General features: G+C 47.2%; 1 protein-coding gene and 2 long non-coding RNA genes across 11 annotated transcripts; all 3 read left to right on the forward strand.

Moving 5' to 3' along the window:
* The first annotated feature begins 1,022 nt into the window (after positions 1–1,022).
* On the forward strand, positions 1,023–13,833 carry LOC127333548 (protein RETICULATA, chloroplastic). Of its 9 annotated transcripts, none has more exons than XR_007871318.2 (9): positions 1,024–1,179; positions 1,290–1,864; positions 1,951–2,049; positions 2,144–2,364; positions 2,888–2,957; positions 3,047–3,126; positions 4,885–5,026; positions 5,135–5,207; positions 6,470–6,534. XR_007871318.2 is itself a non-coding variant. In XM_051359932.2 (9 exons), the coding sequence occupies exons 2-8, from the start codon at positions 1,316–1,318 to the stop codon at positions 13,223–13,225; spliced, it is 1,278 nt and encodes a 425-aa protein (XP_051215892.1). In that variant the 5' UTR covers positions 1,024–1,179; positions 1,290–1,315; the 3' UTR covers positions 13,226–13,251; positions 13,554–13,833. The 9 variants fall into 9 exon arrangements, 8 of the variants coding, with proteins under 8 accessions (XP_051215894.1, XP_051215892.1, XP_051215896.1 ...); XM_051359932.2 differs by lacking the exons at positions 4,885–5,026; positions 5,135–5,207 and adding exons at positions 13,032–13,251; positions 13,554–13,833; XM_051359930.2 differs by lacking the exons at positions 4,885–5,026; positions 5,135–5,207 and adding exons at positions 13,032–13,251; positions 13,432–13,833 and having other exon boundaries at positions 1,025–1,179.
* Positions 13,834–17,929: 4,096 nt separating this feature from the next.
* On the forward strand, positions 17,930–19,586 carry LOC139836050 (uncharacterized). The gene is made up of 2 exons (XR_011751874.1): positions 17,930–18,020; positions 19,351–19,586. It is a non-coding gene; the product is annotated as an uncharacterized lncRNA (long non-coding RNA).
* Positions 19,587–22,107: 2,521 nt separating this feature from the next.
* On the forward strand, positions 22,108–23,759 carry LOC139836052 (uncharacterized). The gene is made up of 2 exons (XR_011751876.1): positions 22,108–22,198; positions 23,530–23,759. It is a non-coding gene; the product is annotated as an uncharacterized lncRNA (long non-coding RNA).
* The last annotated feature ends 1,638 nt before the right edge of the window (positions 23,760–25,397 follow it).

Genomic DNA, 25,397 nt, shown 5'->3' on the forward strand with positions numbered 1-25,397 from the left:
CCACGAGGCTAGCGGCTCGCGGTCCGGCAAGAAGCCACGGATTGGGTGGTACGTCCGCATCGACTTCGCGCGCCGCCTTTGGGAGGAAAACCGGCTGGTGCCATGGCCGGATGCAAACCTGCCTGGAGGAGGCTGGTACCTCAACTCCAGGCGGGTGCCAGTACCCCCAGTGCTGCACGAGGGCCGAGAGCGCCGGGACGAGGTGCGCCGCCGCCGAGCCATCTTACCGCCGGATCTCCAACAAGATCAGGCGTACGCGCTCAACTCCTACAACTGGATCTCCTTCGGAACGTGGGAGTTCGACGCGCGCCGCCGCGCTGGCTACCTCGGGGACGTCGAGTTCTTCGGCTGTGAGATCACCGAGGAAAAAGAGGAGAACGAGCAGGAGGACGCGGACGATGACGCAGACGAGGACGAGGACGACGAGGACGAGCAGGTGGAGCGCGCAGAGTACGACCACGACCACGGTGGACCGGCGTGGGATCCGGAGACCCAGCCGCCCGACATTACCGAGGAGGAGGCCATTGCCATGGCACTGGCCAACAGCGAGCGCGACGAGCTCAACGAGCTCTCTTTGTGGGACGGGCTCGCAATCCAGCTCCGCGAGTCCACGCTGCTGCAGGGTAGGCCCGCGACTCCTCCGGCCACGCCCAGGCGTTCCAGCGTCCGCGCTCCGACTGCTGCTCCAGCCTGGGATCCCTAACCACCTTCACCACAGCCTGTCCGCAGTTGCCGCAGCCTGCTCTACCTCCTCCACCGCCGGCGTACTAGCTTCCATGGCCGACGCTGGAGTTCATCGACCTCGTTAGCAACGACGACCAGTAGGCAGTACCTAGGTTTTTTTTGTAGCATTTTTATTTATTTTATTAATGTAAGTTATGACTTTAATAAATAAGAAAAAAATTATGCGTCGTTTCCCCGCTACAAACGGACGCGAGGACCATGTACACCATTTGCAACGTCGCCCCGCTGGAGATGCGCTCGCTGCGGAACGAAACGCACAACCCACGTGCCAGCCGCTACAAAAGCCAAACCTGAAAGGCTGCCCACACCGTGCACGCTTCTTCCTCGCGCCGCGCCGCCGCCGCCGCCAGCAACCCCCGTACTCCTTCGGGTCTCTCTAGTCTCTACATCAAAACCAAATCGAATTCACCCCATAATTCTCCGTTAATCCTGAAGGCAAGCGCTTCTCCTCCCCTTGCTCCGATTTCCCTGTCCGAATTGCTAGGATTTGTTTCTGTGTTTCTCATTTCAGTCTCACCATATCTGCGTGTGCGTTGCGGTGGCAGCTGTAGTTCGGCGGTGGACCAGGAGCATGGCCTTATCGTGCGCGAGCGTTCGCCTGCACGGCCGCGTCGGCGCTTTCAAATGCCGGGCCGCTCTGGCTACGTCGAGCGGCTTTTCGTTCCCGGGTGCACGGAGGTGGACTGCTAGGGGAATCCACTGCCAGTTTCCACCGCGGGCCAGTGCGGATGGCGTTGACGCCACCACCTCCGGTGCAGATGTTGTTGTGCCTGAAGCGGGCGAATTCGCTGGTTCCGCCAAGGAGGTCGCCGCGGTTATCCAACCGACTGTGTTTCAACAGAAGGGCGGGGAGGTTTCTGATTTTGTTGGATCCGGTGGGAATGGTAAGTTCCCGCCTGGCAGCGGCGGTGGAGATGGGGATAATGGCACTGGTGGCGGTGGTGCTGATGGCGACAGTGAAGGGGATGATGAGTTTGGGCCGATCCTTAGCTTTGAACAGGTGGTCCAGGAGGTCGAGAAGCGAGGGGTTAGCTTCCCGAGCTTGCCAGCCGATATGATCGAGGCTGCGAAGAATGTTGGGATTCAGAAGCTGCTGCTGCTGAGATACTTGGACATGCAGGTGTTGGGAAGTGCTCTAGTTCATATGCGTATTTTCGGGTTGCGATGTCGCTGACTTGGAATTGTTTTGCTGTTTGGATGTGCTAGGCCTCGGCTTGGCCCCTGGGTCCTGCTGTTAGATCCTGCGGGCTTCTCCGGAATAGGATGCTGGTTGATCCTGCATTCCTCTTCAAAATTGGGACGGAGGTAGGTTCACTTCTTGATCTTAGGTAGTATTGCACAAGGTTTAGTGTTTATTGGTAGGATTGTTGGTTGACTGCTCTGGTGGAATGATTTGCAGATAGTTATTGACACATGTTGCGCTACTTTTGCGGAGGTTCAGAAGAGAGGCGATGAGTTTTGGTCAGAATTTGAACTGTATGCAGCAGATATGTTGGTAGGCGTAGTTGTTAATGTAGCTTTAGTCGGCATGTTGGCACCATATGCTCGGTTCCGTGGAGGGTCTACATCAGCAGGCCTTCTTGGGCGTGTTAGGCATGCTTATGATGCTCTCCCGAGCAGGTGAGTGATGAACTATGTTAACACTTCTGTTGGAGTAAAATGCGGATAGCAGTATTTTGTGTTATAACTCAATTGCATGTTACTATCATTATGTCTCTAGATGAATAATTAATATTTCCACGTTCATTTTATTTCTACAGATAACTTGTTAGTTGTGACAAAACCAAATGTAGCTGCCTTCTTGTTCCCTAAAATTCCAAGTCTTTAACTTTAGCTGTAAACTGACAAAGTATAAATATAATCTCTAGCTGTAAACTTTAACAGTAGTTCTGGTGGCTGATGAGATTCAAGCATGATATTGCAGAGCACCTACTTCTCTATTTAGAAGTTTTAGATGTCAGCAGATAATTCAGTTAAATACCACTTTCTTATCATTTTAGTCTCATTTCCCATTTTCCTTGCTTGTTGCATGTTCATTTCTCTCTGTGCTACTATAATTTGCTGGCATTCTTCTTTCACTGTTTTTAATTGTGCATTCACCTTTTCATCGTGTGTAATGCTGATGAAATCTGAACTCATGTAGTGTTTTTGAAGCTGAAAGGACAGGATATAGCTTTTCCGTTCAACAACGGATAGGGTCATACTTTTTCAAGGTAATTTTTGTGTACTTCTTGTTTTGACCAGGAAGTGTTAAAAACATATTACCTCTTCTAATATCTGGAATACCCTATGTTGAGAACAGGGGTTTTTATATGGCGCAGTTGGATTTTCTTGTGGTCTTGTGGGCCAAGGCATTGCAAACTTGATAATGACTGCAAAACGGTATTTTACTTCTCGTTATGTTGAAGTCAATGTTGTCACCAATATGTAGATACTTCTTGTTATGTTAAAGTCAATGTTGTCATCAATATATAGATAGTTTATTGGCACATTTAACTATTTTTCTATCTTCTATATAGTTCTATTCTGGCGGCCCTCCAGTAATCACTAATATTAGCATGAGAAATTCAATCTTATTATGCAGTTTGTTAGAGCTCTGAAACATTTGAAAGCTATTTTGTTTCTTCTTGAATCATCAAGAAATGTTGAAGGGAATTTTACCACACAATGTATGATGGTAAAAACTAGAACATGTTTGCTTGAATGCACATTTGCACTACTTTGCGAGTTTTTGAAAGGTTAGGTCAAGAAATTGTTAGCCGCGCTTTGGCCTGACATAGCTAGATGTAAGGTTAGGTCAACAAGTGTTTCACACGCGGGGCCTAGCTGTTAGATAAGGAATGTGGCCAAAGCCGTGAGTTGAACGAAACACGTACCTAACTTAGTGAAATTTGTCTAACCTGAAGTAATTGTGTGGCACTATGGCTAGCAACCAAACAGACATTTGACAGTTTGACTTAGGTTGTCACTAGTAGAAAAGCCCGTGTGTTGCTACGGGTCAAATCGCACAATAGCACAAATTAGGATATCCTTCTTCTGTATGCACCGCCTATTGGCATATTTTTTGCTCATTGACTAAATTCTTTCATTTCTATGGGTTAATTTTTATTGAATATCTATTAGAGCATCAAGAATTTCATTACTGGAGAGACGACAATGTAGAAAACCATCTATACAACTCAATCTTTTTAAATGTCAATATTGTTATTAGAATTCCAATAGGTTCTCTTGATTTAATTATAGATAGCACATTCAGCACAGACATTGGTTGCCCTGAAGATCGGGATGGCCTTGATCCTTAATTTTGCGTCTAATTCCTAGCCCCCCCAAAAACCTAAAATAAGTAATTTTCCATGGTTTAATAGAAAACAGTTTTGCACTTATATATATCCCAAAATAATTTATTTCATATTTTAATGCAACATGGAAATTTACCCAAGCTGAGTTGGTCTGGCCTTTTCATGTTAGGCTTTCCAGACCCGGACTGAAACCCTAGCCAGCCCAAGGTTTGCACATGACGTAACAACATGTTCCCCTATAATAAAAAAGGTGTAATCGCAATCTATGGTTCAGCGAGCTGCCTCCAGGTCAAGGGATCGGTCATGTTGTGCTCTTGTCATTGAAGATGTCAACGACCTGGTTGGTTCCTTCAGCTCCTGCTCTCTGCTCATGTTAGCCGGTTTTAGAATGTTGCCGCGCATTGTTTAGTGCGTTCGTGCGAGTTTTTGCCTAATTGTGCGTGGTGTGGTGTGCCTCCGGATTGCATCTGGGAGACAATTTTTAATGGATCCTTGTTTGATTGATTAATAAAGCACACCTGTTTTCCTCCAAAAAAAAGAGGTGTAATCGCATGTTTGATATGCTTTCAATTACATCTCGCCCATCAATCATTCGCCGAGATTACATGCAATTTACACTAAGCCATAATATGCACAAAATCATTGTTGTTAATTACTTAGAAAACAACTACAGTAATTCTTTTGGTGATGTCCATGCAGACATGTATGTTACGCTCATTGCCAAGTGGTACCATAAAGATATTTGTTTAATAAAGTTATCTCTCAACTTTCTCCTTATCATATCCACCGCCCAAGATTTCTTCTTATTTCTCTCTCTCTCCATCGATTCCTTCTTACCCAGTTGATTAGGTGAGCACCACCTCTGGCCACAGTCCCAATTTTTTGCTTGGTTGGTACCTTCTCTGGTTCTCTTCTTTGTGCGAGTGAATTCGTGACGAGCTCTTTCGAGCAGCTTTGGGATCTTGGTGAAAGAGTTGACCCAGGTACTTCTGTTATGTCATTCCCGTCTTCTTCCCATAGTTCAGTTTCCGCCGCTGTCTTGATACCCTCTGTTGTCTGATGCCCCACTCTCCCTGATTCCCTCTTGCCAGTACATGGTCATGTGTGTGCTTGTCGCTGTCCTGCCACGGTCGACGAGCTCGGTGGATGCCATCAGCAAGGGAGGTAATTTGGCGAGTCTTAGTGCCTCAGATGCGTTGATTTGGGCTCGAATTTGTTCGGTTTCTATCCAATCTCGTCATCTCTATTCTTCCGTTGACGAAATCGCTCTTGGAAAACTCGATTTCGAGGTGGCGAACAAAATCCGGCGAATTTATGCGCTTGATTTGTTGGTTTCTGTTGAAATCGCACGCAGCAGAGAGAGGCTATATATGGGTGGTTTTCTGTGGGACGGGGGCAAGAATCAGAAGGAAATCGAGTTTGATTTTGATTCGGCTGAAGAGTTAGGTACAAACTCGTTCTGGTTCGATTGCGGTGCGGGAGGATGGGTCGGAGATCAAGGGGCGGCGTCTGTTCGCGAAAGAACTCTATCCAGTTTGTTCTGGTAGTGGAGAAAAATAAGGAAAGCCAACCGGTACTCATCTACAGCTTAGGTGGCGACGGACAGGACGGGTGAAAGAACCGTTTTTCACTCAGCGGTGGCATGTGGTGTAATTTCAGCGAAAAACAGGGCAAAAACAGATGGACTAACAAGAAGCTCTTTTGCTTTTATTATTAGGTATAGATAAGTGTGTCTGATGGTAAAAATATTGCAGAAAATTGTAATAGTCGGATTCATCTTCAAGAACATTATCTCATATTATTGTGATTGTGTAACTATTAACATAATATTGTACAAATAATTTATTGTCAAAACTAGTATTTGGACAGTCAAAATACACCCTACATTTAGGAACCGTTGGAGTATCTCATAACACTAAGGCTCTTTGTTTTGGATGATTTAAAGAAACAACACATGTGTAGGAAACGTAGGATCATGATTCATGTCTTATTCTATCTTTTAGGAATTTGCACCAAAGGATATTTGATAACACCATGTAGGAAAAACATAGTAATATTTCCCAAGAAGTTCCGTGATCTGAAGTATTTCTATGACAGTAATCCTTTTTTTTTTACATATGTGCTATCATTTCATTGTTGACTGGGTTACTAATAATATATAAATGACTCATATGTCTGTTGTTGAGCTAAGTTCTTAGAGGATCAAACACGATGCCAACAAACTGTTCTCTATCCAAGTTCTGGTTTTGAATGTACTTATGTGCACGATATAATTCTACTTTACCTACAACAAAACACAGTGCATTTTTCTAGCATTTTCTGATATGACTACTTTCATGAGAAACTTAATGCAATATGTCCACTTTTTGTTTCCGTATCATTTATGCACCTCAGAACTGACTATTTCCTTGAAATGTGTAATTCAGGAGTGTAAAGAAGTCTGAGCATGATGTACCTGTTCCACCCCTTCTGAAAACTTCTGCTTTGTGGGGTAAGTGACAAGATGTTTTGCCTTAGCGAGGTATATATAGAATATCTCTAAAAATCCGCAGAGGTTTTATTACTTGACTACTTAACCCCCTCAAGTTTAAAACTGGGTATCATACTTGCCAAACTATCCCAAACTGTTCAAATAAGCCCCTGAGGTTATTTTGTAACTGATGAAGTGCTGGATGACTCTGCACTGACCATGGTCATGTGGTAGCTCCGACCACGTTGTCCTTGTCTCTTAGCGGCTATATCGTCCAACCCTCTCTTGCTCTGCTGCTCATCCATAGAGCCTTACCAACCCCATCTCCTCTCGTCACCCCACTCTGCAGGGCTGTTGCTGTCCCCATGTCTTCTCGTTGCTCCCCTCTATATTTCCGTTATTATCTTGTGCATGGATCCAGCGGATGGATGCCTATGTTGCATTTGAATGGAAGGCTCGCATCGGAGGGGATGACACCTCTGAAGTTGGATGAAGATGTTACCGCAGTCGAAGGAGTCTGTCACGACTGACAATACCATTGTATCAGTGTGACAAGAGAGAGAGCGTTGGGCTGTACGAGTGTGTCGCTGGACAGTTGTTGGGCTCGTGTTAAGTGTGTGTGTGGTTGGCGTCGTTATAAGCCGAACCAGGACCTCTGTACTGATCATCGAGGAATTAGAAACCTGACGAGGAAACGTCTCTCACCTTCCGTCTCCGTTCTCATCTCCTTCGTGCTCCTCCCATCTCACCTCCCTCCTCGTCGGATCTCGCCTAAATAAAGACGAGGTCGTGACAATTTGGTATCCAGAGCCACAAATTCCTGCCAAATTTTTTTTCCCTTTTGCCACGATTCACTGTGCTCTTAATCTCTTGGCATTGATCCGTAATTCCGGGGAGGTGTGATTCACTCCAGTGATTCCGTGCAGAATCCCTAGCTTGGTTGGATCTGCTCGGAGCGAGCCACGACGGCGCCGGCAAAGCCCTCGGTACAGACCAAGCACGTACTCATGGCGTTGGAGGAGAGTGAGCGGAGCGTGCAGATGATGTTGACGCGCATCCTGCAGTGCCTCGACAACCAGGTCACGCTCGGGGACAAGCGCCACGAGGAGCAGACCGCCTTCATCGCGCAGGTGTCGCACGAGCTTCAGGGCGTCCGCAAGCAGTTGGAGGTCACGGTGGCTGAGGTGGACGAAGCACGTCGTCGACCAGACGTAGGCTCTGCCGTCTACCAGCCGAGCTCACCGGCCTTCGCGGCGGCCATGGGGGGTGCGGGAGTGGCAGCGGCGCGTCTCGCCAACGACGGACCACCTCTGATCCCTGCTACACCGAGGTTCCACTCCACCAAGTTCAGCCTTAGCCGCAGCCATGTTCGGCACAATGCCGAGCCGAACCAGCATCGGTACAGAGACCGTGACGAGGACACTGGGTATGTGAAGCCATCCAAGCATGACTTCCCTCGCTTCGATGGCTATCTACCCAACCTCTGGTTGGATCGTTGTGTGGCCTATTTTGAGCTCTACTGTGTGAAGCCGCAGCAGTGGGTAACAACAGCGTCCCTGTATGTGGATGGGCATGCTGCCTTCTGGCTACAGGCGTTTCGTCAGACACATGTGCAGGTGTCTTGGACGCAGTTTTGTCAAGCCGTTGTTGAGGAATTCAGGCTAGATGAATTTGAGGGCCAGATGCATAAGTTGCTTCAGTTGCGCCAGACGGGTACTGTCGCAGAGTATCGCCGACAGTTTGAGATCCACATGTACCATCTGCTGTCGTTGGATCCGTCGCTGAGTAGCAAATTTTTTGTCACTCAGTTTGTCCTGGGGCTCAAGGATGAGATCAGAATGGCAGTGAGAATCCAAGCTCCAACTAGCATCATGAGAGCAACAGTGTTTGCGAAGATTCAGGAAGAGGAAATGGACAGCTTAGCCAGCGTCCTGCTACAGCGGGATGACCACCACCGCAGCCAGCTCCATTGCATCCACGACCTGCTGCTGTTGCGGTTGTGCCCAAGGCAGGGGGTGATGATTTTGGCCGTGAGCGTCAGTTGCGTGACTACAGGCGTGCTAACAATTTGTCTTTCAAATGTGGTGAGAGATATTCACGAGATCATCAATGCAAGCGGCAAGGTGCCCAACTTCTGACCATTCAAGTGGGTGAACATGGTGAATTGTTGAATGAGGAAGCTATTCGAGCACTTGAATTGCTTGATGATCCAGAACCGGCAGTTGCTGCAGTTGCAGCGCAGTGTAGCATGCTCTCCGCTCAGGCCGAGTCTTCTTCTTGCATTCGCTTAACAGCAAAAGTCCAGGAGCAAACAATGTTGATTCTCCTTGACTCAGGTAGCTCACATAGCTTTGTGAGTGCTTCATTTTGTCAGACGCTTGCATTTACCCACGTCCCCCTACCTCCTGTCCTAGTGAAAGTGGCAAATGGTCAATTTATCATATGTGATAGCATGGTGTCACAACTCGAATGGAGTAGCCAAGGACATAACCTCAAAACTGATCTAAGGGTGTTGGATATTGGTGCTTATGATGCCGTGTTGGGCATGGATTGGTTAGATGAGCACAGTTTAATGAGTTGCCAGTGGCACGGTTTGACCATGAAGGGCAGTGGATTACTTTGCAAGGCCTGACCGATGCTACAATCCCTGCTCCAGCGGCGATGGATTTGCACACCTTGCACCAATTGGAGTTGCACAACGAAATCTGGGCAATCGCAGAGAGCACTTCGGGCAGCCACATTCCGCAGGAAATTCAGCTTATTCTCACGGAGTACACAAATGTTTTCGCTGAGCCAAAAGGGTTGCCACCGCGACGCCAATATGATCACGCGATCGCCTTGGAACCGGATGCTCGACCACCTAATTCTAAGCCCTACCGCTACTCACCTCTGCAGAAAGACGAAATCGAGCGCCAAGTACATGACATGTTGCGCTCTGGAGTAATTACCCATAGCATGAGTCCCTATGCTGCGCCAGTTCTTTTGGTGAAAAAGGACGGGAGTTGGAGGTTTTGCATTGATTTTCGTCGTCTGAATCTGGTGACGATCAAGAACAAATTTCCTTTGCCGATAGTTGATGAGTTACTGGATGAATTGGCGGGAGCTCAATTGTTCTCGAAGCTGGACCTGCGAGCCGGCTATCATCATATTCGGATGCGCGCTAAGGATGAGGAGAAGACCGCTTTAAGACGCACCATGGACATTTCCATTTTCGCGTCATGCCGTTCGGATTGACAAACGCGCCTGCCACGTTCCAGTGCCCGATGAACTCCATCTTCGCTGATTACACTTGTAAGTTTGTATTTGTGTTTCTTGATGACATTTTGGTCTATAGCAATACCCTGCAGGAGCATGAGCAACACCTTCGTCTTGTGCTTGCACGCTTGTGGCAACATCAACTTTTCGCCAAGGCATCCAAATGTTCCTTCGCGCAACCACTAATTGAGTACCTCGGCCATGTCATTTCCAAAGATGGGGTGGCAACAGATCCGGAGAAAACGAAGGCCATGCAGGTGTGGCCTACTCCAACAAATGCCACTGAACTTTGTGGTTTTCTCGGTCTAACCGGCTATTACCACAAGTTTGCGCCCCGCTATGGGAATTGTTGCCAAGCCGTTGACGCCTTTATTAACGAAGAAAGGGTTCCTATGGAACGATCAAGCCCAGCAAGCCTTCGAGCAGTTGAAGCTGACCATGGTCAATACACCGGTTCTGGCTCTGCCTAATTTGGATACAGAGCTTCAGCGAAAAGCAATGGCGAAGCTAGTGGGGTTACGGTTCAAGTTTCAGTACAAGCGCGGTGTGGAAAATGGGGCGGCCGATGCTCTCTGTCGTGTTGGTCACTTGCTGTCGGTCAATGCTCCATCAGTGTGTCAGCCGCTATGGATGCAGAAAGTTGCGAACTCTTATGCAACTGATTCTGAAGCTCAGGCATTGTTAGCCAGGCTTGCTGTGCACAGTCCCGACGAAGATGGATTTGAGCTGCATCGTGGCGTGATCCGTGTGCGTGGTAAGTTGTGGATTGGAGCCAATACTGCTCTACAAACAAAACTCATCAGTGCCTTGCACGATAGCGCGATCGGTGGTCATTCTGGCACTACGGCGACTTACCATCGAGTCAAGAAATTGTTCAGTTGGAAGGGTCTGAAAGCAGCTGTCGACAACTTTGTTCGGCAGTGCTCAGTGTGTCAATATACTAAGCATGAGAACTTCAAACCTGCTGGCAAACTGCCACCATTAGCAGTTCCAGAAACCCCCTGGCAATACATTTCGCTTGATTTCATTGAAGGATTGCCCAAGTCTGATGGCTGTGACTCGATTCTTGTGGTGGTGGATCGTTTCACCAAGTTCGCGCACTTTATACCTCTCCGCCATCCCTTTTCCTCATCTCAAGTGGCAAAGGCACTCTGGGACAACGTGATTAAACTTCATGGTGTTCCGTTGACGATTGTCTCGGACAGAGATCGCATTTTTACCAGTCATACATGGCGGGAGATGCTACAAACAGCGGGTACCAAGCTACTCTACTCCACAGCGTATCATCCGCAGACAAATGGCCAGACGGAGCGGGTGAATCAATGCTTGGAGGAATCAATGCTTGGAGGAATCAATGCTTGGAGATGTATCTCCGCACCACCGTCCATGAAACTCCACGACGGTGGCGGTGATGGTTGTCGGCGGCGGAATTCTGGTACAATTCGAGTTTCCACTCTTCATTGAACTCTTCTCCTTTCAAAGCATTGTATGGGCGTGAGCCGAACTTGGGTGGCATGTTGCAATGGAGCAATCAGGACCTTGGATCTGCGGAGGATTTCGATTGGCAGACACACACCCAACTCGCACAAAGAAGAAGGCAGATAAGAACAGAACTGAGCGACAGTTTACGGTGGGAGACCAAGTGTTACTCAAGTTACAGCCGTATGCTGAGTCATCCTTGGTAAATCGTCCATGTACTATACTGGCATACAAGTTCTATGGGCCTTATGCAGTGGAGCAGCGAATTGGAACTGTGGCTTACAAACTAACGTTGCCTGAAGAAAGTCGCGTACATCCAGTATTCCATTTCTCTCAGCTGAAGCCTTTTGTTCCAAGTTATGCTCCAATTTTCAGTGAACTCCCAAAACCACCAGACCTTCTGTCAGCAACTACTTCACCGGCTGCAATTCTGGAGCGGCGAATGGTGAAGAAAGGTGATCAGGCACTTTTGTCCAACTCAGGATTCAATGGGACTCAGCTGCCGGTTGATGCTGCGACATGGGAAGATTATGACGTGCTGCGTGCTCGTTTCCCTGACGCTGCAATCTGGGAAGGGTCTCCTTCTGAAGAACGGGGCAATGTCAGACAATACCATTGTATCAATGTGACAAGAGAGAGAGCACTGGTGTGCTGTTGGGCTGTACGAGTGTGCCGCTGGACAGTTGTTGGGCTCGTGTTAAGTGTGTGTGTGTGGTTGGCGTCGTTATAAGCCGAACCAGGACCTCTGTACTGATCATCGAGGAATTAGAAACCTGACGAGGAAACGTCTCTCACCTTCGGTCTCCGTTCTCATCTCCTTCGTGCTCCTCCCATCTCACCTCCCTTCTCGTCGGATCTTGCCTAAATCAAGACGAGGTCGTGACAGAGTCAACGGAAGTACTGAGGGAGATGAGACTTACTAATTTATTTTTTTCCATTTGCCAAGTTACCTGGTGTTATATACTACAGTACATCAGTTGCCACATGACAAAATCGCTCTCAAAATAACCTCAGGGAGTAATTTAAAGGTTTTCTACAGTTTGGCGGTAGGAGATCCTGTTTTAAACTTGAGTGGTTTAAGTAGTCGAGTGACCAAAGCTCAGGGGGTTATGTGGTCTTTTTGCCTTTGTGAATTGTATATCAAGGATTTATGTTTCTCTATTACTGTGATGTATACTGAAAGTAAAGAAGTTTCTATACATGATGTATTTGGATAAATAGATGATCATGAGTATAATAACGTCAATAAATCACAAATACTTGGTTTGCTTATAACCATGTACTAAATCGACACTTTTTTTTTTTGGCAAAAAGGATGATTAAGGAAAAATCTGGATAAAGTTTTATCTAGATAAATCTCAAGTCGTGTGCTTATTGGTAGTGCCAATAGGTGATTTGGATGTTCAAAGCTGATTGTGTATCATTTTTAAATTCGAGCATCTCTTACCATAGTTGTACAAATAGGATACAGAATTATTTGATGTGCTTATTTATATAAATAAACATTTTTGAACACATGATATGAGGGTACAGTATGTGATATATTTACAGTTTCATAGTTACATGCTTCCCCTAATAAGAGCCATGGTAGTTATGGTGGCAACGACTGAGCTTGACAGTACATATTAGCATGCTTACCGAGCAATACAATTTAGCAGTAAGATTCTTCAGCTTGCCAAATACATAGTGCAAATAATCATACCTATTTATTTCTCAAATATACTTCCATGTGCCGAATTGCATCTAAGGAGGCTCCCTAAGTATAATCTTCCTGGTTGTTTTAGGTGTGTTCCTTGGTGTCTCATCCAACACGCGTTATCAGGTTATTAATGCACTTGAGCGCTTGGTTGAGGCTTCACCTCTTGGCAAGCGTGTCCCAGCTGCTTCTTTGGCATTCACTGTTGGTGTGCGCTTTGCAAATAATGTCTATGGAGGAATGCAGTTTGTGGACTGGGCCAGGATGAGTGGCTGTCAATGAGGTGCGTAGTGTCTGTATTATTCATGGTGAGTTCGTTTCTTTTGGTAACATATGTGCAAGCCTTCCTCAACCAGAGGTCCTTTCACTTCATTCCGTGAGAGGAAGATACCCTGCTTATGAGCAATTTATAAAATTATAAGTATAAGCATATTGTTTATGCTATGACTCTATGCTTATGCGAACCAATTGATCTGTTATTGCTGCAGTTACCATCCACATTGATGCCGTTGCATGTGATATGCTGTTTGATAGTATAACAATGAAATTTGTCGAAATCACTCCTCCCTGAATTAAAGGTGTACCATTATTAATGACAGCTTGACGGCAGGGCTCCAAAAAAAAGCGTGAGGGCGCCCCGGAGATTGACTGGAGTGTTGATATATTCTGGTTATGGTAGGCTGCTAGAAAGTACTCCCTTCTGAAATGCATCAAGATGTATTAGGCATAGTCAAATAATTGAACTTGGAGCTTGTCCAAGTGCTCAGTGATGCATGCTGTGATTTGTAGCTCGAGCAATCAGAAGCAATGAATCTGTTCTTCCTGTCCAACATTTAACCATTTTGATTTTAATTTTGGTAGTTGAAAATGATGGTTATGCTACATTCTAATTGACACCGGGTAGGGCTTTTAAAATACTCCCTCCGTTCCAAAAAAAAATTCTATGCCTGAAGCTTGATATCTCTGTCCAACAAAATACTAAGATGTTATTACAAGCAATACATGAGTTAGCAGGTTGTAACAACATCGTCCACAGTATCACGGGTCCGGGTACAAACTATCGATTAGTGCGTTATAACGCTCACTGTGGAGAATTTGCAGACCAGGGATCATCTTGGGCGTGATCAGTTGCTTGCATGGATTTTTTCCCCTCTCGTGCATTTTAGCGACTGCATGTGTCAAAACTTGGCTCGGCAAGTTTTTTAATTTTGATTGGTTGCTAACAGTTTTATTTGGGCTCGGTGAGAGAAATGAAAGGCTATGCCATTGGTAGGTTACTTGACAAGGAGTGTTATGCTTAACTAAAGTAGTTTAATTTTAATCTTCTCTAATCTACTGAATCATTCATCGATTCGAGAAATGGTCTACACGAAAAAGATGTTCCTAGCCGTTGTGATTTTATTCCCATGACCGGTTCGTCCGTAGTTTTGTCCAGTGTTTAAAACTCGTTAGAGCCTTTTTTGGATGAATTTTGTCAAATTTGTCAGATGCGGTTGGTCATCTAAAATTTTCTTCGAGTAGTTTCACTCGCCATTTCTTACAACTTCCGTGTCCAAGGTTTTGTTTTTGACATTTGTAAACGAGTAGATCTACAACTTTCGTACAATGTACTAGGGAGATGTAGATGTACTCGTCTACCAATATCAAAATGGAAAACTACGAACACGAAAGTTGTGTGCGATGGTGTGATGAAACTACTCCTCGAAGAAAATTTCAAACGGTCATACGTATGCGACAAATTTGAAAAAAATCATCTAAAATAAGCTTAAAAGAAACATAAAATAGACATTCAAAAACTCGATGAAACTAAGAACCGGTCATGGGAATGGATCACAACGTCAAGATGCATCTTTTTCGTATGTATAGAGTATAGAGCTTATGTCTGATCGAAGCACCGTTTTATAGATCAAAGAAGGATTAAAATAATCTAGATTAGAGGGAAGGTTAGGTAACATGGTCACACGCATGGAGCGACAAAGGGCTCACTTTTTTGTTCGCCCGAGCCTGCACACCGAGGAACGGTGGAATTGAGTGTGCGGTGTGCCTCCAATTGAGTTGTGGATGTACATCTACGTTGGAGGAACGATTTGTCCGTAGTTCCTTCCTTGTAAAGGGAAGTACGTCTACGTTGGAGAGGTGTGATGCTACGAAAGCCAACCAACGCCACGAAGGCCTTACCCTATTCTCCGGTGAGCAATGCCATAAAGGCCTAGCTCACGCTCCACTAAGCGGTTGCCTTAAGGTCGCAACCGTCACCTTCACACAAAGGTTGAGGCACACATCCACAACTCAATTGGAGGCTCCCAACAACCGACCACATATCTTTTACAACACAAAGCAAGCTCCGAGGGCGACTTCTCTCAAAGCTAGGGTTTCACAACATGAAACTCCTACAAACAAGTGGGATACTCAAATCCCTTTGGTGAAAGTGTAGATCTAGGGTTCCTCCCTTGATTCCCAAGAGATCAACAAGATCAAATGGCTAGGGAGGGAGATCTTGGAGTTTTGAGCTTTGGAACAATGGAGGAGAGAGAGTTGAAGCCGCAACCTCTCCTTGGAGAAGAAGGGTCCCTTTTATACCCCCACATTATAAGTCTCCGGTGTAAGTTCGGAAACTCCGATGTAGTTTCTGGTGATGGGATTCGTAGCATAGAAAACAAAAAAATTTCTACCGCGAGAACGAAAAACAAGCCAAGATGCAATCTAGAAGATTGTAGCAACGACGGGATCACGAGACTAACCATTGAAGATTTCCAAAGCCTACGAGATTAGATCTCGTTGTTGTAGAAGATGATCACTTGCCGCTTTCAAAAGCGCGTAGAAGATCTTGACGGTGCCACAATCGGGCAGCACCTCCGTACTCGGTCACACGTTCGGTGTTGATGAAGACGACGTCCTTCTCCCCGTTCCAGCGGGCAGCGGAAGTAGTAGATCCTCCTCGGAATCCCGGCAGCACGACGGCGTGGTGACGGTGGTGGTGGAGATCTCCGGCAGGGCTTCGCCTATGCGCTGCGGGAGAGATATGTGGAGGAGGGGCGCTAGGGTTTGGGGAGAGAGGGGGTCTAGGGCGCCGGCCACTTGAGGGCTGCGGCCTAGGAGGCTTTGGTGTGGCCGGCCCCTCCCCTTGTGTAACGGCCCCGGATATACCCCTATTAGATTTTGGTTGTTCTTTTTCTTTTGTGCATCATCATGGCATCATGCATGCATCATATACATGTTTTGAACAAAATAAAACTATTTTTATAAACCCTAAATATTTTATTTCTCTCTCGTACGGGTTTTATAAGAAACCTCCTTTTTGTCTATTCTTTTTTTATAAAACCCTATCCTGTCTCCCTGGGCTCTCTCCCTCTCTGGCCCAACTCTCTTTCTCTCTCTTCCAGCCCCTTGCGGCCCATTTCCCCCTCTCTTCTCCTCTGGCCCGAGTCAGCCCAACCTGGCAGCCTTGCACCAGCCCAGCATCGGTGGCCCGTACCGTTTCGACGGGGGATCTTATCCCTTCGATGGCATCTTCCTCAGCAGAGCACGAGAGGCTCGTGCTCGCCTCCCTCCCATCGCTGTCGACGCCACCCCATCTCCACCTTTCCCTCGTGGTCCTCTTCCTTCCCCCTCGCTTTATCCCTGGACCACGGCATCTCCAGTTGTATCTCCTCCTCGCACACGCCTCTCTCCATTTTCAACTTCCCCTGCAAGCAAACAAGACGGAGAGGAGAAATCCCCACAGAACCACCTCTACCTGGCCGTCTCTGACCACCCCAACACGCGCCACCGCCACCATTCACACCGCCTCGACGTCCTCTGCCTCCTCCCCTAAGGAATCGTTCCCAAGCGCTGTGAATCGCCGCCACGGTCGTCGTTTCTTCTCCAACCCCGGCGCAGTTTTTCGACGAATTCGTCGCCGATCGTCCTCCTCCGGTCAAATGGACCCCACCATCACCTTCCTGGTGAGCTCACGGATCTCCTGGACATCTTGGTCTTCCTCCTCGCTGCTTGTTCCCTCTTTCTCATGGTGTGCTGGCCGCCTCCTCCGCAGGACCTCGCCGCCGACGGCCCTCCGGCGACTTCTCGTGGACGGCGCGCCCTCCCCAGGTCCGCTCCGACGAGGTGAAGCCGAGGCGCCCACTCTCGCTTGCTGGGGTGCCCCGCAACGCCCGCGCCGCGCGACGCCGAGCCGCAGTCACCGCCCCCTCCTGGAACGCGCGCGGCATCTCCCTTGCAAGCAAGGTTTGCCAGCGTGGCGCCAGCGTGGCCGCGTGGGCCCCGCCCGTCATCGACTCGGGCTAGCCCCATCCCCGGTGAGAACCTTCTCCCAGATCCAGATCTGGATGCTTTTGCATCCAGGGCCCTGCCATGTTTGAAAACCTAACCCGCCGTCCCTGGCCCTCGTTTCTTTGCTCAAAACCCCCTGCAGGTTTCTGTACCCAACCCGGGCCCCTTTCTGCCCAGTCAGCGCCCAGTCAGCACCTAGCCCGCGTGTCAGCCATGCGGCTAGCTTCCCCTGCGGTATAAAACCATTTTCCCTTTTCCTGTTTTTCTGAAAATTGCTGAAAATGCTTTTATCTTGCAAAAATCATATCTTCTAAACCATAACTCGGATTAAAATGTTTTATATATGAAAATTGATCAGAAAAATATGAGGAACATGAATATGACATCCATACACCTGTTTGCATCTTGCATCATGTCGTGATGTGATAGTTTGTGCATTCCACCTCACATAACATGCGGAGTATTTCGGATATCCACCTAAGGTTTCCCCGCTCCGTTTAAATTTGAAGTAGCGCACCCCTGCCATGTTTTGCCATGCTAAACAACCCTTAAACTTGACGATAGAAAATGCAACTTCAACCCTAATTGTTTGCCCGGGTTCCGACTCCGATTAATTGGATAAGTTGCATCGCATCATAATTGCCACGTCATTGAATATCATCTTGATCATGCTGGATCTTCTTTATCCGTAGTAGTAAGACTTGCATGTGTTGTTTGTTCCAGTATTTGCTTCTTCCCGGATAGGATCGCGAAGTGGTGTGGTGAGATACGACAAGTTCTCCCGATGTCCCTCAGCAAGCTTTAACAGGCAAGCATTTTCCCTTATACTTCTGCCTCTGCAGAAGTCGCTCACCTATTTTATTTTGCCTTCTCCCCCATGCTAGCTTTAAGTTGCGTTCTTGTCACGTGTCCCTTCCACTTGTTACCTCAAGCAGCCCATATTGCCTCCACCAACCACCTATGGCTATTGTTTGGTATCGGGTCTGCCTTGCGAGTCGTAGTGCATGCTAGTGCTTTTATATCTCGTTACCGTTACTGCTATCTTATTGGGTTATCTGTTGGGAATCATGACACATGGTTTATGGATATATTTGTTGTTGATAATCATGCTTTACTTATTGTTAACAACTAAAATGATAAGCAGAGGCATCTGTGAGCCCCTTTGCGAAAGCATCGGAACTTTGACTCACTAATGTCCCCTAGGACCCGAGTTCTTGTTATCTGTTCCGAGACTGAGCGCTCTAACCACACGTGGGTATGCTTCTGGGTCTCCCCTCGACCACTGCCGGAATCTACAGCTTTGTCCAGTGGCCACAACTAGTTTCGTAATGTTTTACCATTTGTTGTTTGCGTGCATGCCAGCTTGTTACTTATTTATTTTGGGAAGCCCCTGGGTGCCTTGTATCCCTTGTTTCTGGTATGCACGTATAGGTCGTGGAGCCTCTGCGAAGTGGTTTATCGCCCCAGTGTGTGTTTAAACCACCTAGCACGTTGACACACATAGCTAAGTCCGCTTCGGAGATACGGCCGGACTTCGATACGGGTTCAACTTGGTTAGGTGGCTTCCTGGACATTGTTGTCGTGAAGGAGAGTGCGAGTCGTTATATCCACCTGTCGCAAGTGGGTTGATCGTGCGTGTGGGCACATTTGGGCACCCCTGCAGGGTAAAATCTTATCGATAAGCCGCGTCCGCGGTTATGGACGACTTGGAGCTGTATGACTCGACCATAGACAACTTACACCTGTTGTTTATTCATAATAACTTGTGTAGTAAGTTAGCACAACTCTAATAATAAATGGTTAAAACTTGACAACCGTGTGAGTGCCTTTGTAAGTACTTCCTTGCGAGGGGGGAATGCATCGGCCGTGTTATGTTTGCAGAGTATAGAACTGTTAGTTACGCTCTCTCACCTTTCTCTGTTTAGACGAATGTTGTAGAGTGTCTCTATAGGTTTTTAGTGCTTGCGCGCTGCCGCTTAACCCCACCATATTTCCTATGACGTTCCTCTTGCGTCCTCTAAGTCCCCTGCGTGCCTCAAGTACAAAGGACGACTGGTTGACGAATGCTTATACGTCTTGAAGTCTTGTTAAGTACGAACCCGTACTTATTGCTGCTTCTACGGGATATAACCGGGCAGGTATGAAGATATGTTCGATGAAGACGACGCTAGCAAGGTTACCCTTCCGGCTTGGCCTGGGCAGGGTTATGGACGCCACTGGTTATCTTCAGGACTCTTAGTCCAATTTGTATCTTGTCCGTGCTCGGATGTATTTGATCTTCTGTATGATTTGGATCTTTGTATGTATCTATTTGTATCTTGGCTCGTTGGAGTCGTTGTTGTAATATATATGTTTCTTGTGGGCTCTATTGTAATCCTGTTGTAATGTTACTGCTCGTGATTGATTCCACCCGCATCGCGTGCATGCTTCGGCGTGTACGAGGCGCTTGGTGGTGCGTCTCCTAGAACCGATATCGTGCGGATTTCGGCGGATTCGCTGGGATCCTCATGGTACCGGTTTTGGGGCGTCACAAGTTGGTATCAGAGCATCAGGTTGACGGTACCCCACTAGTCCAGCCTGTAGGATAACCTTGCCAATGGTCGTTGAGTTTAGAGTGTCCAAACTATTTTCTAAAACTCGTTGGATAGATCTGATTAGTTCTGTATTTTCTTCTTACCTCTATTCTTTCTCTTCTCATCTTTGCGAGTTATGAGTCTTCTCCCTTATCTGAGTTTTTCCGAGTCTTAGGTTCCGACGTTGGTTGGACGATCTTTGCCTTTATCCTAATAGGTCCGATCTTCGGATGTTTCAACGGAAGAGCATCATCGACAGCGGAACAACGAATTCTTGTTAGTGGTGTCGCCGATCTACGTGGAGCAAGAATCCTTGTTAGTGGTGTCGAGAAGGTCAACACTTCGCCAGAAGAAGGTTCCACGCCGTGGTCGGGTGATTGTCAACATGGTACAAGAAGATCCGATAGTTTAACCAACTCCCCCTTGGCTTGACATGGAACCTCGGGGCGAGGTTCCTTGTTAGTGGTGTCGATTGTAACGGCCCCGGATATACCCCTATTAGATTTTGGTTGTTCTTTTTCTTTTGTGCATCATCATGGCATCATGCATGCATCATATACATGTTTTGAACAAAATAAAACTATTTTTATAAACCCTAAATATTTTATTTCTCTCTCGTACGGGTTTTATAAGAAACCTCCTTTTTGTCTATTCTTTTTTTATAAAACCCTATCCTGTCTCCCTGGGCTCTCTCCCTCTCTGGCCCAACTCTCTTTCTCTCTCTTCCAGCCCCTTGCGGCCCATTTCCCCCTCTCTTCTCCTCTGGCCCGAGTCAGCCCAACCTGGCAGCCTTGCACCAGCCCAGCATCGGTGGCCCGTACCGTTTCGACGGGGGATCTTATCCCTTCGATGGCATCTTCCTCAGCAGAGCACGAGAGGCTCGTGCTCGCCTCCCTCCCATCGCTGTCGACGCCACCCCATCTCCACCTTTCCCTCATGGTCCTCTTCCTTCCCCCTCGCTTTATCCCTGGACCACGGCATCTCCAGTTGTATCTCCTCCTCGCACACGCCTCTCTCCATTTTCAACTTCCCCTGCAAGCAAACAAGACGGAGAGGAGAAATCCCCACAGAACCACCTCTACCTGGCCGTCTCTGACCACCCCAACACGCGCCACCGCCACCATTCACACCGCCTCGACGTCCTCTGCCTCCTCCCCTAAGGAATCGTTCCCAAGCGCTGTGAATCGCCGCCACGGTCGTCGTTTCTTCTCCAACCCCGGCGCAGTTTTTCGATGAATTCGTCGCCGATCGTCCTCCTCCGGTCAAATGGACCCCACCATCACCTTCCTGGTGAGCTCACGGATCTCCTGGACATCTTGGTCTTCCTCCTCGCTGCTTGTTCCCTCTTTCTCATGGTGTGCTGGCCGCCTCCTCCGCAGGACCTCGCCGCCGACGGCCCTCCGGCGACTTCTCGTGGACGGCGCGCCCTCCCCAGGTCCGCTCCGACGAGGTGAAGCCGAGGCGCCCACTCTCGCTTGCTGGGGCGCCCCGCAACGCCCGCGCCGCGCGACGCCGAGCCGCAGTCACCGCCCCCTCCTGGAACGCGCGCGGCATCTCCCTTGCAAGCAAGGTTTGCCAGCGTGGCCGCGTGGGCCCCGCCCATCATCGACTCGGGCTAGCCCCATCCCCGGTGAGAACCTTCTCCCAGATCCAGATCTGGATGCTTTTGCATCCAGGGCCCTGCCATGTTTGAAAACCTAACCCGCCGTCCCTGGCCCCTGTTTCTTTTGCTCAAAACCCCCTGCAGGTTTCTGTACCCAACCCGGGCCCCTTTCTGCCCAGTCAGCGCCCAGTCAGCACCTGGCCCGCGTGTCAGCCATGCGGCTAGCTTCCCCTGCGGTATAAAACCGTTTTCCCTTTTCCTGTTTTTCTGAAAATTGCTGAAAATGCTTTTATCTTGCAAAAATCATATCTTCTAAACCATAACTCGGATTAAAATGTTTTATATATGAAAATTGATCAGAAAAATATGAGGAACATGAATATGACATCCATACACCTGTTTGCATCTTGCATCATGTCGTGATGTGATAGTTTGTGCATTCCACCTCACATAACATGCGGAGTATTTCGGATATCCACCTAAGGTTTCCCCGCTCCGTTTAAATTTGAAGTAGCGCACCCCTGCCATGTTTTGCCATGCTAAACAACCCTTAAACTTGACGGTAGAAAATGCAACTTCAACCCTAATTGTTTGCCCGGGTTCCGACTCCGATTAATTGGATAAGTTGCATCGCATCATAATTGCCACGTCATTGAATATCATCTTGATCATGCTGGATCTTCTTTATCCGTAGTAGTAAGACTTGCATGTGTTGTTTGTTCCAGTATTTGCTTCTTCCCGGATAGGATCGCGAAGTGGTGTGGTGAGATACGACAAGTTCTCCCGATGTCCCTCAGCAAGCTTTAACAGGCAAGCATTTTCCCTTATACTTCTGCCTCTGCAGAAGTCGCTCACCTATTTTATTTTGCCTTCTCCCCCATGCTAGCTTTAAGTTGCGTTCTTGTCACGTGTCCCTTCCACTTGTTACCTCAAGCAGCCCATATTGCCTCCACCAACCACCTATGGCTATTGTTTGGTATCGGGTCTGCCTTGCGAGTCGTAGTGCATGCTAGTGCTTTTATATCTCGTTACTAAGTATCGCTATCTTATTGGGTTATCTGTTGGGAATCATGACACATGGTTTATGGATATATTTGTTGTTGATAATCATGCTTTACTTATTGTTAACAACTAAAATGATAAGCAGAGGCATCTGTGAGCCCCTTTGCGAAAGCATCGGAACTTTGACTCACTAATGTCCCCTAGGACCCGAGTTCTTGTTATCTGTTCCGAGACTGAGCGCTCTAACCACACGTGGGTATGCTTCTGGGTCTCCCCTCGACCACTGCCGGAATCTACAGCTTTGTCCAGTGGCCACAACTAGTTTCGTAATGTTTTACCATTTGTTGTTTGCGTGCATGCCAGCTTGTTACTTATTTATTTTGGGAAGCCCCTGGGTGCCTTGTATCCCTTGTTTCTGGTATGCACGTATAGGTCGTGGAGCCTCTGCGAAGTGGTTTATCGCCCCAGTGTGTGTTTAAACCACCTAGCACGTTGACACACATAGCTAAGTCCGCTTCGGAGATACGGCCGGACTTCGATACGGGTTCAACTTGGTTAGGTGGCTTCCTGGACATTGTTGTCGTGAAGGAGAGTGCGAGTCGTTATATCCACCTGTCGCAAGTGGGTTGATCGTGCGTGTGGGCACATTTGGGCACCCCTGCAGGGTAAAATCTTATCGATAAGCCGCATCCGCGGTTATGGACGACTTGGAGCTGTATGACTCGACCATAGACAACTTACACCTGTTGTTTATTCATAATAACTTGTGTAGTAAGTTAGCACAACTCTAATAATAAATGGTTAAAACTTGACAACCGTGTGAGTGCCTTTGTAAGTACTTCCTTGCGAGGGGGGAATGCATCGGCCGTGTTATGTTTGCAGAGTATAGAACTGTTAGTTACGCTCTCTCACCTTTCTCTGTTTAGACGAATGTTGTAGAGTGTCTCTATAGGTTTTTAGTGCTTGCGCGCTGCCGCTTAACCCCACCATATTTCCTATGACGTTCCTCTTGCGTCCTCTAAGTCCCCTGCGTGCCTCAAGTACAAAGGACGACTGGTTGACGAATGCTTATACGTCTTGAAGTCTTGTTAAGTACGAACCCGTACTTATTGCTGCTTCTACGGGATATAACCGGGCAGGTATGAAGATATGTTCGATGAAGACGACGCTAGCAAGGTTACCCTTCCGGCTTGGCCTGGGCAGGGTTATGGACGCCACTGGTTATCTTCAGGACTCTTAGTCCAATTTGTATCTTGTCCGTACTCGGATGTATTTGATCTTCTGTATGATTTGGATCTTTGTATGTATCTATTTGTATCTTGGCTCGTTGGAGTCGTTGTTGTAATATATATGTTTCTTGTGGGCTCTATTGTAATCCTGTTGTAATGTTACTGCTCGTGATTGATTCCACCCGCATCGCGTGCATGCTTCGGCGTGTACGAGGCGCTTGGTGGTGCGTCTCCTAGAACCGATATCGTGCGGATTTCGGCGGATTCGCTGGGATCCTCATGGTACCGGTTTTGGGGCGTCACACCTTGGCTCCTCATTATATAGGTGGAAGCCCCAAGTGTTGGACTACAAGTCTTCGAATAAGACCCCAACCCAAAACTTCTCATATGGTGGGAAACCTACTCAAGGAGGGAGTCCTACTCACGGTGGGACTCCCACATTTCCTTGAGGGGGGGTGGCCGGCCACCTTAGGTGGAGTCCACCTGGGACTCCTCCCCCTTAGGGTTGGCCGGCCATGCTAGTGGAGTCCCTCCGGGACTCCACCTTCCATAGTGATTTCTTCCGGACTTTTCTAGAACCTTCTAGAACCTTCCATAAATGCACCGGATCATTTTCAAACTTATAAAATGACTTCCTATATATGAATCTTATTCTCCGGACCATTCCGGAACTCCTCGTGATGTCCTGGATCCCATCCGAGACTCCGAACAAAACTTTGAACTCCATTCCATATTCCATATCTACTCAAACGACATCAAACCTTAAGTGTGTCACCCTACGGTTCATGAACTATGCAGACATGGTTGAGACTTCTCTATGACCAATAACCAATAGCGGGATCTGGAGATCCATAATGGCTCCCACGTATTCAACAATGACTTAGTGATCGAATGAACCATTTACATACGATACTGAATCCCTTTGTCACGCGATATTTTACTTGTCCGAGGTTTGATCATCAGTATCTCTATACCTTGTTCAACCTCGTCTCCTGACAAGTACTCTTTACTCGTACCGTGGTATGTGGTCTCTTATGAACCATTCATATGCTTGCAAGCTAATTATACGACATTCCACCGAGAGGGCCCAGAATATATCTATCCGTCATCGGGATGGACAAATCCCACTGTTGATCCATATGCCTCAACTCATACTTTCCGGATACTTAATCCCACCTTTATAACCACCCATTTACGCAGTGGCGTTTGATGTAATCAAAGTACCCTTCTGGTATAAGTGATTTACATGATCTCATGGTCGAAAGGACTAGGTAACTATGTATCGAAAGCTTATAGCAAATGAACTTAATGACGTGATCTTATGCTACACTTAATTGGGTGTGTCCATTACATCATTCACATAATGATATAACCTTGTTATTAATAGCATCCAATGTTCATGATCATGAAACTATGATCATCTATTAATCAACAAGCTAGTTATACAAGAGGCTTACTAGGGACTCCTTGTTGTTTATATAACACACATGTATCAATGTTTCGGTTAATACAATTATAGAATGGTATGAAAACATTATCATAAACACAAAGATATATTATAATAACCATTTATTATTGCCTCTTGGGCATATCTCCAACAGTCTCCCACTTGCACTAGAGTCAATAATCTAGTTTACATTTGTAAAGATATAACACCTTGGCCTTTCGGTGTTTTATCATGTTTTGCTCACGGGAGAGGTTTTAGTCAACGGATCTGACACGCTCAGAAACGTATGTATTTTGTAATTCATTTGCGTCTCAGCGCATCACTCATTTCC

This window comes from Lolium perenne, chromosome 2 (assembly GCF_019359855.2).
Source record: "Lolium perenne isolate Kyuss_39 chromosome 2, Kyuss_2.0, whole genome shotgun sequence".
Classification (NCBI taxonomy): Eukaryota; Viridiplantae; Streptophyta; class Magnoliopsida; order Poales; family Poaceae; genus Lolium; species Lolium perenne.

What these genes read in the sequence shown, in the direction of transcription:
- LOC127333548 (XM_051359932.2), top strand. Translation starts at nt 1,316, where the DNA reads ATGGCCTTATCGTGCGCGAGCGTTCGCCTGCACGGCCGCGTCGGCGCT. An exon ending in TAGGGTCATACTTTTTCAAG is followed by an intron (nt 2,958 to 3,046) that starts GTAATTTTTGTG and finishes TGTTGAGAACAG; the next exon opens with GGGTTTTTATATGGCGCAGT. An exon ending in GAAAACTTCTGCTTTGTGGG is followed by an intron (nt 6,535 to 13,031) that starts GTAAGTGACAAG and finishes TGGTTGTTTTAG; the next exon opens with GTGTGTTCCTTGGTGTCTCA.